Source organism: Erithacus rubecula (genome assembly GCF_903797595.1).
Source record: "Erithacus rubecula genome assembly, chromosome: 14".
Lineage (NCBI taxonomy): Eukaryota > Metazoa > Chordata > Aves > Passeriformes > Muscicapidae > Erithacus > Erithacus rubecula.
This window is the reverse complement of record NC_136666.1, coordinates 12,076,424-12,093,300: the sequence shown is the minus strand read 5'-3', so window position 1 is coordinate 12,093,300 and position 16,877 is coordinate 12,076,424. Positions and strand designations below refer to the sequence as shown.

The window sequence follows — 16,877 nt, the reverse complement described above, 5'->3', positions numbered from 1 at the left end:
TGAGGAGAACTGAAAACTTTACCCCATTTTTCTTTTGAGTCTGACTCATAAAAAAAACTTCAGTGGGGCCAAAGAAAAAAAATAGAGAAGGCTCAGTTGTTCCTGCCAAAGGTGCCAAAACGTGTAACAGATAGAGGGATGTACCCCTCCTTCAGTGCCCTGAAGAGTCCTTGGGAGATCACACCTTCCTTTACTGGCTTACAGGACTAAGGCATTTGCACCTGGTAAAACAGTAGCTGCAAACCCAGGCAGGGACCCACATCACACATATTTGTGCAGCTTTTTGCACCCTTCTCTCCCTCCAGTATCTCTGTGAACTCCATAGCTCCACATCTTTCTCATGCTGTCCTCTCCCTAACCTACATCACAGGAGCATGAGATGGCTTGATCTACAAAGAACAATATTTACCATTTTAGTACATGCCATTCCATTACATTCTGCAGTTGTTAATGTTTTTCCACTGTAATTGCATAAAAAGGATGCTAAAACCACAAACTGAAATGGTCAGCTACATGGGAAAACTCTTATCAACCAGGAAAGAAAAAAAAAAAAAAAAAGGCAAAGTAAAAAATACAGAAGCAAAGCAGACCACACACTGGGTCTCAAAGATATTTAGAACTAAAAGCATGACCATGTTGCATAGTATTGCAGACCTCAGCTGAGTGCATCCCCCACTGACTTCTGTTAATATGTTGTTCAGATAGTTGGAGGCATTTGTGGGAACCAGTCTCCCCCAAAATTCTTTCTAGAAACTTCACATGTCTTTAAAAAATCTAAACCTTCTTTCTACATTCTAAGAGACAAGAACCATGTTCAAATGAGAACTTTACAGTTGGCATCTCAAATATGAATCCTACTCTATATCAAACACTTGGCTCATTAAGTTCTTAGCCATTAAGTTCTCTGTTCATGGAATGAATTATTTTTACTTATTTTTCCCTGGCTCTGGGGAACCTTCCTTGAAAACTTGAAATACAAACATTTCTAGGAAAAGTCATCTCTCTGAAAAGTTTCATTTTCAATGCATCTTTGTTTTTCTGATGAAAAGCTGTTCCATTTTAAAATCTTAAGCAACTCTGTACCTCTAGTACCTACGGAAGTGTCACCTGAAGAAAGTCAGCAGTATTAGATTCAGAAGATATGTACTGGGCCTGGCAAGGAAATGCTCTAAAGCTTGTAGGCCTAGGTATTAACATACAGCATACATAGTGTCTGGCTTATAACCCTTGAAATCTCAAGGAAGTTCTAAAGCATGTCAAGTTCAGCCAATTGTGAAAAGTTGTCTATCATTACAACTTTTGTCATATACATGCTCATTTCTACCACTGAACAGAGAATGTTTTGTTTCCAGAAAACAAGGAAGACTGGAATTAGTGTTACAAAGCGGCAAATGAAAATAACTTCCAATAAGATTAATTTTGGTTTGATTTTTGGTTTGATTTGGCAAAAAAACCTGTCTCCAATAGCCAGTAACTGAGTCATTCTTCAGTTTCATCACAGAAAGCTACACTTCCCTTCCTGTGGTAAAAGTATGTCTGGTGACTCAAGGTTATTTGTCTTAAATACTGACCACTGAACTATTTTACATACCTTAGTAGCTTCACAGACTCAAAAAAGCAATATCAGAGACACAGAAGAAATACTTACTTGATTTTGAACCACAGGAGGGGGCTATCTGACCATTTGGGCATGTGCACATGTTTGGTCTAGAGCAAAATCCATCCCCACAGGAATGTCTGCAGATTGCTATTAAGAAAACATAAATGCCTTTAAAATATGTCTCAAAAACACAAAAAAACCACCTGATAGAAAATTCAGTACCATAACATAAATACCCACATACTCATTAAACCACATACAACAGATCCCAAAACAGTTCCTCCTCTTCATCTGCATCTTTATAGGGGGCAATTAAGACCTAGACCTTCACCATCTGCTATGAAAAGGTCTGGGAACATGCCAGAGGTCACACTAGATATGGGGAGATTTCCTTGGAAAAGTGAAACTTGTCCATTTTACCAGACTTTCTTGGAGGAAGGATGACACTGAGGCAGCAACATAATGCTTCCTTTATTTCTGCACCACACACATACAAGAGCAATAATTCCCATCTGACAGCACGCTGCTGCAGGATGTCTGGAGAGAGTCTTATCAGCCTTGGGCAAAGTGCCTTTAGGAGCTGTTTGTGGTACACTGCTCTACTACACATGAATATGCATATAGCACTATGATGTGTGCATGCATTTATATCCCTACATATATATTTCAGGGATGTGGTCCAAACAAGCAGAGAAAATGCACTTGCTGGCCTGATGCTGTTGCCTCCTTCCTTTAACTTAAATAGATTAACATGTTCCACTCATTCCTGAGAATTTACACACCCCTAAGAACCCTTTACCATAGACTTGAACAGAACATGTGGATGAGATTAATCTTTTGTTAAATACTGGTATCATATCACTGTGTTGTAGCCCATGAAACTTTGTATATTAGCTTAATATATTTTAAATGGCAAAGCAATCATGTACAGCTGCTATTGAAAACATACAGAAACACATTTCAGTTCTGGTATACAATTAAAACCACCCTGAGACATAGAAGGACAAAGATAAACATCAGTCATAACACATAACTAGATTAACTTACGGACTATGCATTGGTTTCCACCAGGTAATGTTTTCCATCCAGGGCAGCAGTAGGGATTGTAACGTGATCCACACACATTTGGTCTGGAAAAAAAAAAAAAAAAGGATAAGGATGAATTCTTATTTTTGCTCAGAAATATGTTTTAAAAGTAGAGGCATAAAATGGAACAGATAAATCACTGCAATATACATTTCAATCATTACATTTAGAAGTGTTGTATGTTTTTAACCTGTAGTTGTTGGGGTTTTTAGGTAGCATACACTTTTATAAATTAAAGATTACATTAACAACAAAAAATCAAATCAGTAACATCTGAACAACAGGAATCAAATGGGAAAACCTTGTCTTACAACACTCTTATCTCTGAAGAAGCAACCATCCAGGTTTTTTGAGCAAAACTCACACACAAATAAAAAAATAAGGGACCCCATCCAGCATCATTAATAAGTACAAATGTACTTATTAATGTATGTATATAATATGTACTTATTAATGTATGTATGTAATGTACTTATTAATTATGTATGTGTGAGTGAAACATAACAACAAGAACATCAGCCAAATAAATGAGTCAAAATATGTTAATTCTTCATTATGAAAAATTACTTACTATCAAAAATAATCAAGGATGTGGGTGTATGCAGTGATAGGGTCCTATGAAAGGAGTAAGAGAGGCCTACTGCCCTCCTTAAATGATGTATCCACAGGAATTTTTCATTCCATCCCATTCCTCTCATCCACATTTACCCTGTCAAATAACTTAATTACTGGAGTTTACAACGAAAGCTGACAGGACGTGACACTATTCCTATCATGATTTTATTGATAAAAATAGAAAAGTTGAAATTATTCTATGTCCTTGATACAAAATAGATAATTTTAATCTATCTTGTCCTATTTATTTAATGCATCTATCCATGTAAATAAAGCTAGTAAGAATACCTTCAAAAATGGGAGCATGTGCCTTCTTTTGTTTTATGCTTAATAATCTTAGCAGAGCAAAATTTTAGAAACCTCTATTAATATTGTGAACAATTATTCAAAAAATCAATTAATGCAGCTAGAACCAGCTAGAAACTTCCTAGGAATTGCTATATTCAAATATTATGTACAGATTAGAGACAGATTTAAATGTGTACTGCTTTAGGAAGGGTTCTCTATTATTATTTTATTCTTGGTCCTTCAGAAAGTTCTTCATTACTAATATTGCAATGTCCAAGTAAACAATAGTTACTTCATATGGTAATGCAACTTAAGACAATCTCAATATATACAAACATTTCTTTATGCACATTTTCTAACTAATGAAAGTTATATACTGTATTTATTTAGGGATATGCATTACTAATGCAATTTCATGCATTCTGATTACACCAATTTCAGTGACACCTATTCTTCCCAACTGTGGTCAGAAACTACTAAAGTCAAACCAAGCACTACCATTACCTTCTACTGGTTCTGGATAATTACAAAGCAGTAACTGAGGTGAATGTGAGCAACACAATTGGACTTGTTGCAGGGTCCTTTTCTCCTCCTGCAACTGGTGTTACAGACTCAAAGTCTTATTCATTTAATGCCAATGTATTCAGTTTTAGTAATGTCAGCTACTTCCCCACAGGGCTATAACCATGTAACTTTCCTAGAGTTCCCTGTTCATCAATGCCAAATGTTGCTCCACAATCATCTGCCAAGTAAGACTGGCAAGTAGACAAGTGAGATTGCTTTTCACCTTCTCCAGTCAGAAGAAATAATGGAACTTTCTAAGACAGAGAGAATGGGTTTGTTGCTACCTGTTACAACCTACAGGTGTAAACCATCCATTTCCCATTCCAGTTGGTGAGGATCTGTAGAAGGCTGACCATAAAGTGATGTTTATGTGCTCTGTCAAATCTCAGTCTCAGCAAGTATGTGGCTTTGGGGACCATCTGGTCCATGTTAAGAGTCAGGAGCAGATTTCTGTGTCACAGAGAAACCTGGTTTCAAAAATCTTTCCAAAATGGAACTCCAGAAAACCTAGATGTGCCAGCAGCCATGAAGTCAGAGACCCTGAGAACCTTGAAACTGACCACAGGGTAGGCTAAGCCATACACCCAGGAGAGTCCAACTCTGGTGCTGCATGATTAGCTTTGAAAAAAAAAAAAAAAAAAAAAAAGTCATCAAAACGTACTTCCACAGAACAGTTTGAGCCTGACAAGTGCATTTTCCAGTGGAACACATTTTCGTCAGAAAGCTGCTGTCTAGCTTATAAAAGAAACCTATATTAAAGTCTGAATGCTGTTTCTTTGGGACAGGGTGAGTGTTCTTAAATCATGCATATTTGTAAAATTACTTTGAAAATAATTAATTTTGAAGCTTAAATTCATTGATATTTATGAGGTGATCAGACACTATAGCAATAAATCCCCATAAATAAATAAAGTATTCAAGGCAATAATAAATAACTTACCTCATGTAAAATCATGGAAACCATCAATCAAATTCTAAAGGCTCTATCATGGCACTTACTTTAAACAGTTACCCACTTTGTATTAAATAGAACATATTTTCCTGCTGATATATAAGCTATGAATACTAATGAAGTGGTTTATATTCTTACAAAACTGTTTTCCTGAACAGCACTAGAAACAGAATTCCATTGTAAAATCTCATTTGTAATGATAAAATAAGCAAAAACATATCTATACACCCTCAAACCACCTACAGCACCTTCTTTTCACTGCAAAGCCCAGAGAAGGAATAGAGAACCTCAGAACAAAGCTGTGACCTTTGCAATTTAAAAAAACCCCAAACACCAAATAAGTCTCTCATTTTATTTTAGAGTCACTAAACAAACTTGTAAAGTACAAAAAGATTTCTGTAATGGTATGGTGCTGAGACAGAATGGCTAATGCCCAGTTTCATCAAAGATGTCCAAAGTAAACAAGATATTATGCCTTTGATTAGTGATATACAAGTAGAAATTCAGTAGCAAAGTGGGTTGAATTATCAAAAGACATTAGACATGAGTCATCAGCTGGGAAAACCTTTAAAGAGCAGAGAGAAAAAGGCTCATCTGGAAATTGTGATAACTAACACTTGAGAGCGATAGGTTTGCATAGATAGATAGAGATACAGTTTGCATAGCACCTGCAGGCACCAAACTAGAAGATATTCTTCCTCAGAAACAGCCCCGGGGCCCTGCAGCCCTTGACGGAGCGGAGCCGTGCCGGTCCTTTCCCAGCGTGGGGAACGAGCCGGGCGGAGCTGCAGCTCCTGGGATGGACGCGCCCGGTCCTGCCCCTGGCGGAGCGGGCACACAGGACAAATAATGAGAAACAAAGCATGCTAGGCTTGGCAGAGTCCTCTTGTCTGCTAAAACCAGGCAGCGAGGGTACAGAGTGACAGGCAGAGAAGCGAGGGAGACTTTGAGAAGCCCTGTGTGAGGCCGGCAGCAGCGAACGCCCAGCCCGGGAGCGGCAGGGACTCCCCCGGCACCGGGACTGTCCTGTCCTGGCCCGGCCGGAGCCGTGCTGCAGCCTGCCGGGGGGAGGCCAGTCCTCCTCACCCCCACTCCGCCCTGCCTGTGACCCTCGAGGCAATTACAGCCCTCTCCGGAAGCAAGCATTGCCCATCTGCAACTCCCATGGGAGGAAGAGTTTCTGGCACTGCTGTGAGCGAGGCTTCAGGCAGAAATTTTGTCAGCAGCACTGCCATGCACCGGCCAACGCTGGCGTAATCCGCGCTGAATCAAACCCAAAGCACGGGTCTCAAATAAATCAGACAGAGACCAGACAGAGTGGGCAGAGATCGCTGAGAGAGCAAGTGAAAGAGCTGACCAGCAGTTAGGGATGCAGGGATACTGGGAAGGGTTTCTCATCCCTCCCTCAACTCGTTTTTCCTCTCCCTAGGAAAAACACACGGGGATTCTTCCTGGCAAGAAAACATTTCATTAACAACTTCTGTTAACTATTTGGCTGCAATATAGCATATGACCCAGTTTTCTGGCACAAAAATACAATTTAAAGCAATATCATCAGCCAATGGTTGTTCTTAGAGAAAGCTTTGCCTATTTTTCTTCTTATGTGGGTAACTCTGGTAGCTGCTAAAAGTATACCCAGAACTATTTGCTGATCATTTCCACATAAAACTGGAGTGATGTTTTTATGTAGTTAAAAAGAATGACAAACTGCACCTGAAAAAATGGGAGGCTGGCCTTAAAAATGGATTTGTTAAGGCTCCAGAATGTGATGATGAACAGCTTTTACGAGTAGGTTTCAAAAGACAAAAAATCAGGTCTATACTTTTTGCTATAAACCAGCTTTATATACCTACCTAAACTTCTCAGTGTTTCAGAATAAATACTAAATGCACAGACTGGCACAGTTCTGCTGAATCCACTGGAGTTTTACTCAGCTTTCCCACAGAATCAAGAACTTCCATCACCATATAGTCCAAACTTGAGTGGACACGGCCATGAGCAACCTGAGTGGGGGTTGGACCACATGACCTTCCAAGATCCCTCCTCACTTAAATGCCAGAAGGCAAGTATGCATAAATTAGAGGTCGGTATCTAAAGCACCTCCTTTAGCTGTGCTGTCACCAGCCCCCTCCTCCAAGGAGCAGTGAGCAAAGCAGGACTGGGAAAGGAAGAACTGGTTCCTAGTGGGATGCAGCAGTAACAGCTACAGCACATGAGAGGCAGCAACCCTGACACACCACGGTGCATCAAGCCCCAAGGAAGAAGCTTGGTTGTGCTCTGAACTCACCACTTTCAGCAAGTACACCCACAAACTGAAAAAATTGTGCACCCGACAGAGCTGAAAACACAGGTCTGCATTTAGCATGCATAAAACTCTTTTCCAGGTACCTCAAATAGTTTAAATAGGGATTTCTTTTCTGTTGTTTAGCTAAATATTATAAAAATGGGATGATTATATCACTGTGCCCCTTTTAACCATTCAGTTAAGATCGCTAATAACTCCTGAAGCTATTTATTTCAATCATATAAAAGGAAAACCTATGAAACTTTGCTAGGCTCTGGAACAAACACAACATTTAGTTTCTATTATACTATAAAGTATAAGCAAGCACTTTTAAGCAAAATGTATATTTTTTCATACAAAGGATTACATCTGATGTACTCATTTTTACACTGCAATAAGTAAGTTTGTGCCATGCAGAGAGAGCCTAATATGATAACTACTTCTCACTCTGACAGTAAGGATACCGCTATCCCAGAATCCTGGCTCAGTTCAACTAAAAAAATAACCTGCTGAGCAGCTCTACAGGTATCTTTGGCTCTGTCCTATGTGTAAGTCAAGAGTTCAAAATGACATGCAAGTTTCCTACAGCAACACTGAACACTTTTCTAACCCTAACCTCCATCACACTGTGACAGCTAAATACAGCAATCCAACAACAGCACTGACATTAAGAGAATTCTTCTGCACTTGCTCTGAAAATCCAGCCCTGTCTTTTGCAGGGACACGCTCATCTAACCTGACAGCCAGGCATTGTTCTCATTCATAGCCAGGGACAGACGCGTTTCTGGCATGTATTCCTTCATTGTTCCACTTGAGAATGGCAACGGGTCCAGTTCAAAACCCATCTACATGGCTGAAGACAGATAAAGTACATCACCACAAGAAACTATATGCCAGGCCAGACAAGTGCAGCAGATAAACAAGAAGGATCCATCAGATACTTTCTTAAAACACAAACACAAAAAACCCCCAAACTAAAAAGATACATTCAAAGGACAAGAAGTCTTTTCTATCTTGTAGCACTAAAAACATCCCATGGGAAATGGATGCAACTGCAGGCTAAGACAACGTGTAGCTGTCCAGATGTCACTTCCAAAAGGGGAACAGGGAGAGATCATTTCACACCTCCAGGTCTACTCCTCACACTTGTACCCACTCATGGTTACTGAGGAGGCAAACCTCTAGCAGTTTCCCAAGGGAAAGCACCCAGGGAGCTCAGGATTTCCACCAGCCCCTGCCCAAGCTGAGCAGCAGCACAAGGGCTGGTATGGGGTATGCTGGCCACACAAACCCAAGGCCAGCCAGGCCCTTGCAGAGGCTTCCCTGGAGGCTGCAGGTTGTGCTGGTGCCACCCACCATCCCCTCCATGGAGGACACCCAATCCTTTAGGGAGTCTCCTATATCTGACACCTGCAGAGAATGCCCTTAGGTCTTAAGCAATGCTATTAATTTGTGTCTTAAGTGCTCTTCCTTAGGCTACTTAAGATTTATTCTAGGTAAGTTATCAGTATTTCCCTCCTCCCTTTGCTACACACTATTCTCCCCTTTATCTCTCTCCTTGCTGGAACAGTGACTCTACATTTTCAAAAGGCCAGTTACCTGCACATCTGCCATAAGGAAACAGGAAAACCCTGTTGATAGCGATTCCACTGTTTTAGTTCAGCTTGTCTCTAGCACACACTGGTAATTAATTCTGTACATGGGGAAGAGAAAAAGATGGAATATCAGTGGGAAAAACAAGGAAGAAAAGGGACAGGAAAATAATGTTCCTGAAAGGAAACAAATTTTAGTTTGAAACCTCAGCTGAACGTCACTGGATATTCTGATGTCCTCCAGCAAAATATGAGAGAGAGGGAAGCTCGAAAAAGAAGATGAAAATGATTAAGACTGTAGACAAAAGAACTGTGGCTTTCATTTGGTATTTCTGAGGCTATAATGGTCATGAATCATTTCATAAAATGAGAAGTAGAAAGGAAAACAACAGATTCTCCAGCAAGTCAACATTGAAAATATTTTTCCAGATAAAAGCTAGACCTCCTTCATAATTCAGTGAAAATTTATAAGCAAAACCAGAAGGCAGAGGTTTTAATTTAACTGACTATATTTTACTTCCCAGTGTACCTTCCAAAGAAGAGCCTGACTTTACTGAACTGTCACAAAAAAACTAATGATTGTCCTCATGCCTCTGTCTGCACACAGCCTTAGCATGAATGACGCTGTCAGTAGGTCTGAAATCCTTTTAAAAATACTAAATAAATAAAACTAAGTGGGAAAGTCAGAATGGATGAGAAAACAACCAAAGGAGACATGTAAGATTAAAAAGCTACAACTTATATTTCCCAGCACAGTGCAATGGTTAATCAGAAACACTCCAGGCCACAATTGCTCCATTCTACAAAATATTTACTGAGTCTGGGGAGCAAGACCAAAGTGACAGGCATGTCTCTATATCCTTTTCATCTTTAGGGTTCAGTAGGGAAATGAAGAAGAAGGAGATGGGAGTCACTCTCATTGCAAAACAAAAAAAGTTAATGATCCATTTCTTACTATTTTCATGTGTGCACATTCAAAGATCTCAAAGTTTTAAAATCTTATTTAAGTAGAGATGGCCTCCTATTACACAGTGTCTACCACATTTCTACCAAGAGGAAATCTTCCCAGTGATTCATACAGCTAAATATTTGGGGTCTTTCATTTTGGGTACTACTGTTCTAACAATCACAGATTGCTCAGTCCATGAACATATTTAAAGTGACCCTTGTCAAAAACTGTATTGAAGTTCATACACTAAACATTCAAGTTAGCAGGATGGAAGAGGAATGACAAAGACTGTCCTTAGTGAGCAGCAGTGCTGAGCAACACACCACAGGAAAGGAAAATAAACATACAGGGAAACAGAAGCTATAATCTTATTTGATAAGGACAACTCTAAGTGAAGCTGATAGATGGACTGTTCCTGTCAAGCTCTGACCCAGAGATCCTCCCTTTGCTCCCATATCAACTGAGAGCAGCCCTATCCTTACTTCAAGTCTGCATCCTCAAGCCCAGCACAGCTCCAAATGTTCTGGCACTGGTGTGAAGCTGCACAGAGAGCAGAACCTACCCAGGGACCAAGGCAAACAGAGCCAGGTGATACAGAATCTGATGGACAGCTTGTGGAGCCGCCACTGAACACAAAATGTATCCTGCACTGGCTAACAACAGGCGAGAAGTCTACTTTTACAAAACTTAAGTAGGCTCTTGATTGAGGAAAGTCTATGCCTATACAAAGTTTCTTCTGTCTCCTTGAAGCAATTCCTTCAGGAAACCTGCTCTGCAAACTGCACATTACTGCACCCTGCTCCAACAAGACACACTTTCTGCAGATGCTGTTCTTCTCCCAACCCTTCATGCCTCCAGTCTCTAAAGACAGTACCACCCTGTCAATAAAAGTTGTAAAGAGAGAAAGAGCACTGAGAGGCAGACTGACTAAGCTGTCAGTAACAGTCACATATGCCTCAGAGCCTCCCCCTGAAAGGGAGACTACAACAGTATTCACCAAGAGTTTTAACCAGAGATTGCACTGGCATGTCCAAAATTAATACAGTCCTAATTCTGCCCTACAAACTACACAGGCTTATAAGTCTATCCCCTAAACTGATAAACCAGAATTCAGATTAAGGCTGTGCCTTCTAAAGAGATGGTGTCCAAATGACACAATTTAAATATCTAAATGAAGACTACAAGGACTACAAAGCCCTGAAGATTATTTACTTTTTTTCTGGTTTTCTCCTTTTCCACAAAGTCACACCTACATCAAATCATATCATAGCAAAAGAAAGGAAACACACAGATAAGGCACTGTGCCAATATCTAGAAACTTATTTCACTCCAGAACTAGATTTCCAAGGATCATGTAATAACAAAATAATAACAAAAGAACCACAAGCACTGGCAAATAGATTCAGAGAGGTGCAGAATATTAACACTACGTGTAGTTGCCAAGGACTTCAGTTTCCACACTAGGATATACTGGAATAAAAGTTCTTCATCCTCCATGTAAACTTTACCCCACAGGCAGAGAGGACTGGAAGGAGGCCAGCCATGCCACCTGGAAGCCAGGTGAGTGCTCCAGCACATTGGGCATTACAGCAACCTGCATGTATTTTTAATTAAGTTTTTTTATTTCCAAGTATTCAGGCTGCCTCCCGCTTGCAGAGTGGCACTGACAAGGTGTGGCACCAGCAGCTGCCCAGAGGTGTGCAGACCACAAGTGGCAAGAAAAATCTTTGAGGTTTTTCAGTATAAACAAATATTTACCAGTACAGAAAGTCTGCTTTTCTTCAGCAGGCTTTTAGTGGTAAAGATTGGTTTAAAACGAAAACCAGAAGCCTTAATTATATAGCTGAACACTAGAATTAAGTTACAGATTTATAAGATTATTCTATTTCAGGGAGCACTGATGCATAAAAAGGGTCAAATCCAACCAAGTTTACTCAGGGAAGTGTATCAGTAAACCTGTGGTCTCCATTTGAGATAACCAAAAAAAACAGACCAAAAAGCTTAATTCCCTGTTGAATGCCTTTAATCCAAGACTTTTATGAATCCTTTTGGAGCCAACTATTCTGTTCTGCAATATTCACTATCATTTCAACTTAACAAAAACAAAGAAATTAAATCATTCTTGCACAAATACATTTAATTAGTCTCCTAATTAGAAACATGTCAGAATTCAGCTATCTTGAAAAAATTTCAGTTCTTTCAAATTTTGTGCTATTTGTTAAGCAAATCATTGCTTTCTTTGGCCACTATACTGAGAAGAGACTGATAAACATGACAAATATTGCTTAAAATGTTAAGAAATGACTGATACTCATTAGTGTTTGAAGTAATTCAGCATCATCAGAAAATGAGAAATAATAATTAATTCTAAGATCTTTCAGTACAATACTTCTTGTATTCAGACAAGTACTAATCAAATCATCAGTAAATTATTTTTTGCTTTATAGTCTAATGATTGAAACACATATGAATGGTTGTCTTAAAGTATGTATTGTTTAGAAAGAACTCCCCGTTCATGGCCAGTTTTGTAGGATTTATTTCTTAGAGAAGTTGACACATTATTAGGTATTTAAGGGGTAGTAGCTAATGCCTTGATGCCTTATAGCTTAATCCAGTAACATCTGTGATAAAGTTTTGGGTAAGTGGAGAAGTGTCTCACTAGCAGCTTGTTATTTTAACTGCTGAATCACAGTGGATTCCAGCAACATTTCCATGACCAGAGAGTCTAGTTATATTCTTTAATAATTACTGCCTTTATTCTGATTGCTTTCTGATCACTTAGAGGCATCAGGCACTAGCACATAAATATACACTGAATCAGGCCAAACACAGATGGCATTAAAAGGACTTCACCTCTAATGCCTCCAAAGCAGGATTGATTCAAACTACATGAGCAGCAAGTGTAACATATAAAATGAGAACCTAAGAGGCACTTCCAAGTAATTTATAATTCTTGAAATTAAAATATGCTTCTATAATCACATTATACATTCAAAGAACTTATTGTCATAAACAATGAGGCAAAGGTCACACAGATGAAAGCAAACATCTCCTGCAGTCAACAGCTTGCAGTAAAAAATGTTTGGTAGGAAAAATCTTGAGAACTGAAACAGATTTTAAGCTTCTTCATTTTAACATACAATACCAGTATTCACACACAGACTAACCTCAATGCTTTCAATTACTAAAAGCCTTCCAATAGTCATTATAATCAAACACACAAAATTACTGAAGTGTAAAAGGGTTTTCTCTAAAAATGTATCCCCATGTGCCTTACAATCAGAGCAAGAGTTCATTTCAAAATTAAAAGAAAGTCTTAGTCAACTGTAATAACATGGAAATAAAGTTTCCCAGCATCTGTTATGACTTGTATTACAATTAACAGATTCCCAAATGTATTTGTACTGATGAACAAGTTAAAAAAATACTATGTCTTCTTGTAAAATCATATTTTTAGTGCTTTAGTCTTCCAATTACAATGAATAATGTATATACAGTTCCTGTACATTCAAAATATGTTTTCCATCTGTCCTTCCAAATTCGTTCCAACCTTGTCTGTTAGCATGACAATTCTCTTTATTCACATTGTACAGTACAGTAACACACCTAAAAAAGTGCTCACAACTTCTAAACTGGAAATATCCAGCAGCATTCACCTAACTATGACCAAAATTACTGTCCTCCAAGCAATTTGGGAACTCTATACTCAGCCTCAACTCAGGGTTACAAAAGAAGGTCTAATAAGAAACCAAACTAATAATTTGTTTTGTCTTTTTCTCAGTTCATCTGGCAAATTATTATATCCTTGTGAAGAATCTGCTTCCCAGAAGCACTCATTCCTATTGGTAATATTCCAAAAAACTGACCAAGACACATAATAACTAAAATTTATGTTGACATTATCTCTAGATTTGCAGATTACTAAAAAGATATATAACCCACAGATAAGATAAAATAAAAGGAAGAATTATTGCAAAGGACATAAAATATGGCAGGCTTCTGTTAAGTATAAGAATCAACTCAAAAGATTAAATACCCTAACCCATTTAGATTCCAAAAATAGTTAGCACTTGAAATATCATTGCTGGATGCACTATTATTACATCTAAACAGCACAATTTAGAGTGACATTACACACACCAAAGAAATTTTATCCTCAACTAATGTGCCTCTAACTTCCACCAAGTCAGCACAGTGTGCTAGATGGCATATTCTGCCACTGAGCAAAAAATTATATTTATCAGTTTGATATTAACTCAGAATCCTATAACAATAAAAGTTATTAAAACACCCTAAAATATACAAGCACTTTCCAATAAATGGTTTTCCTTATCTTTTATTGCTTGCAATGAATCCCTCAAACTTTACTGTACATTCTTCTAACCTCTTAGATTTTGTCACATCTACTTTGGATCTGCTTTGTCCAACTATTTCTTCTGTGACAAGGTATAAGGAAATAAGAGAGTCTGATCCTACAAAATCAGATCCATGAAAAATAATGCTGACAGTTTGCATCCATTTTTTCAGCATGCAGATCTAAAAATATAAATCTTTTTCAATCAGGCAAGCATTAAAAAAGCCAAGATTGTAAATCCAAATATAGATTTAAAAGTTCTACAGAACTACAAGGAAGTTAGAAAGAAATTAAACTATATCCATCAAGGCCTCTAACAATAACGTTGTAATAGCTCCTTTTTGAGAAAATGGGGAGGCAAAAAAAGCAAATAGTTTGCATTTCCCACAGAAGCACTACTATTTTAACACAATTTTTGTTACAGTTCTCCTCTGTCTGACAACAGAAAATATCTGACTGTGGGCTGAAAAGGCACTTTAGATTACCTGAGAAAGGAAGCTTCTTTTTTATTACTTTATTACAAACTTTTCACCTTTAGTGAACTAGATTTTCAACTGCACATGCACGCAATGCCTTTCAGCTGACTTCACAACTATTTTTGCATTGGAAAGGTGTTCCATTAGAATGGGGAAAAGTATGCCTGATGCAGATTTAGCCTTTAAAAAAACCTCTCCCCTAAGCATGTACTACAATGTTTCTTAAGAAATTGATCTCTTGTATGCTTGGGCTCAGTCTTGCTAGTACTAGATACTTAGACAATCCATTTGAGAGGAAGATGGACATCACCGAAGACTCAAGGTGGAGATGAGAGAGCACAGCTGATGGAAAGGGCGTGCTGTGGGCTCCAGGCATCACCGTTATTCTGCTTTATGCAAAGCAGAGGCGCGGGATGCGGGAGGAATGTGCCTTTATCTAAGGCCTCCCTAGAAGATAAATTAGCAACCTCCGCGCTGCTGCGGCTCATCCTGACGAAGCATCGCCCGCCCAGGGGTGCAGCAGGGCTGCAGCTCGCAGAGAACCCAGGACCCTGTGGGCGGGGGGGCTGGCAGGGTGGCGGGGCTCCGCGCCCCGAGCCTGGCGCTGCCCCGCGCTGCTGCAGGCGGCGCCCCCAGCCCAAACCGCTGCTCGGGACGGGCACCCCCAGAGCTCCCACCGCCAAGGGGCTCTGGCTGTGACATACACACACACACACGCAGGCAGATATCCCGGCCCCGCCGCGGCGCCCCGGGAGGGGCCGGGGCCGCTCCGCACCGACCCTTCGAGCCGCACCTACCCTTTGAGCGCGTCGTGCCCGCCGCCGTGCCCTCGCCTCTTGGCCCGGCTGGAGCGGCTCTCCTTGGCGCTCACCCCCTCGGTGTGCCCGGCGGCGGCGGCACCAGCCTGGGACGCCCACAGCACTGCAACTCCCAGGGCGATCCCCAGCAGCCGCCCCCGCCACATCGCGTCCCCCGAGCCCCCGGGCTGCGAGCGGCCGCTGCCTCCTCTGCGCCGCCGAAGACTGCCGGTCCCCGCCGCCCTGCCTCTGACCAGCCTCTCCAATGCGAGCTGCGAGGGGAGAAACGAGGAGGAAGAGGAGTTAGGGACCGAGGAAAAGCGGCCGCGGCCACCCCGCGCCCCCCGCCGCCTGCCCCCGCCGGCCCCCGGCCAGCCCGGCGCTATCGCGGCCGCGAGAGGCGGCGGCCGCGGGGGATGGCGAGGGGGATGGCGAGGGGCTGCCCGGGCTCTGCCTCCCCTGCAGCAGCATCCGCGGGGGCTCCCGCACCCGCCGCGGACAGACCGCGGCCGCCGCCGCCGCTACCGAAGCCGCTCCGGGGCTGGAAGTGTCCCCTGGGCACGAACCCTGCCGGCTCCCGGAGCCGGGCAGCGCTGGAGCCGCAGCGGCCGGAGCGCCGCGGGCAGGAGCCCCGCGCCCAGCCCGCCCGCCCCGGGAGAAGCCGCTGCGAGGGGCGCGCACCCGCTGGAGCCGCCGCCGCCGGCTGCCGTTCCCGCTGCTGTTCCAGCTGCGGCCGCTGCACCCGCCGCTAATCCAGCTGCGGTTCCAGCTGCCCCCTCCCTCCTCCTCCTCCTTTTTCCCCTCCTCTCTCCCCCCCCCTCTCCTCTTCAAGTATCGCCCGCCCAACCCTTTCTCGCGAGAGAGAGGGGAATAAAAATGTTCCCCCCACCCCCGAGCCGCCAGCCGGGGGCTCCCGGCGGTGCCCGGGCGGCTCCTGGCCGGCAGCTCCGCGGGTCACCTGCGGCCGGCGCGGGGCTGCCGGGATGCTCGGCCCCGAGGGGCTCCCGGGGCCGCGGGAAGCGTGCGGGCTGCCCGGCAGGATCGGCGCTGCCGCTCCCTCCGCAGCTGCGGCCGAGAGCGCTGCCAGCTCGGGTTACCCCGCGGGTCCCCGGCTCGCAGAGGCACCAGCGCCTGGGGCAGCCTCAATGCTGAGCCAAGTGTGTCAGACAGGAGTGGGGGATCCAAAGGAAATGCGCGCCTCTGCCTCCGTCTAAATGCATATAGACATGTATATGTAGAGGTATCCACTTCCTAGAGGTGCAGCATTTCACATTTATAGCTTATGAAAAATAACATAAAGGTGTCTGTTTCCCTTATAAG

The 16,877-nt window shown here is 42.0% G+C and overlaps 1 protein-coding gene across 3 annotated transcripts in view; it reads right to left on the bottom strand.

Moving 5' to 3' along the window:
- FBN1 (fibrillin 1) overlaps positions 1-16,349 on the bottom strand; it is a 144,206-nt gene extending 127,857 nt beyond the window's left edge. For all 3 annotated transcript variants that reach the window (XM_079317997.1, XM_079317999.1, XM_079318000.1), the window contains exons 1-4: positions 16,239-16,349; positions 15,558-15,829; positions 2,648-2,730; positions 1,649-1,747 (exon numbers count right to left, since the gene is read on the bottom strand). In XM_079317997.1, the coding sequence (XP_079174123.1) occupies positions 1,649-1,747; positions 2,648-2,730; positions 15,558-15,724 (349 nt within the window). In that variant the 5' untranslated portion in view covers positions 15,725-15,829; positions 16,239-16,349. The remainder of the gene's footprint in view (positions 1-1,648; positions 1,748-2,647; positions 2,731-15,557; positions 15,830-16,238) is intronic.
- Between the last annotated feature and the right edge of the window lie 528 nt (positions 16,350-16,877).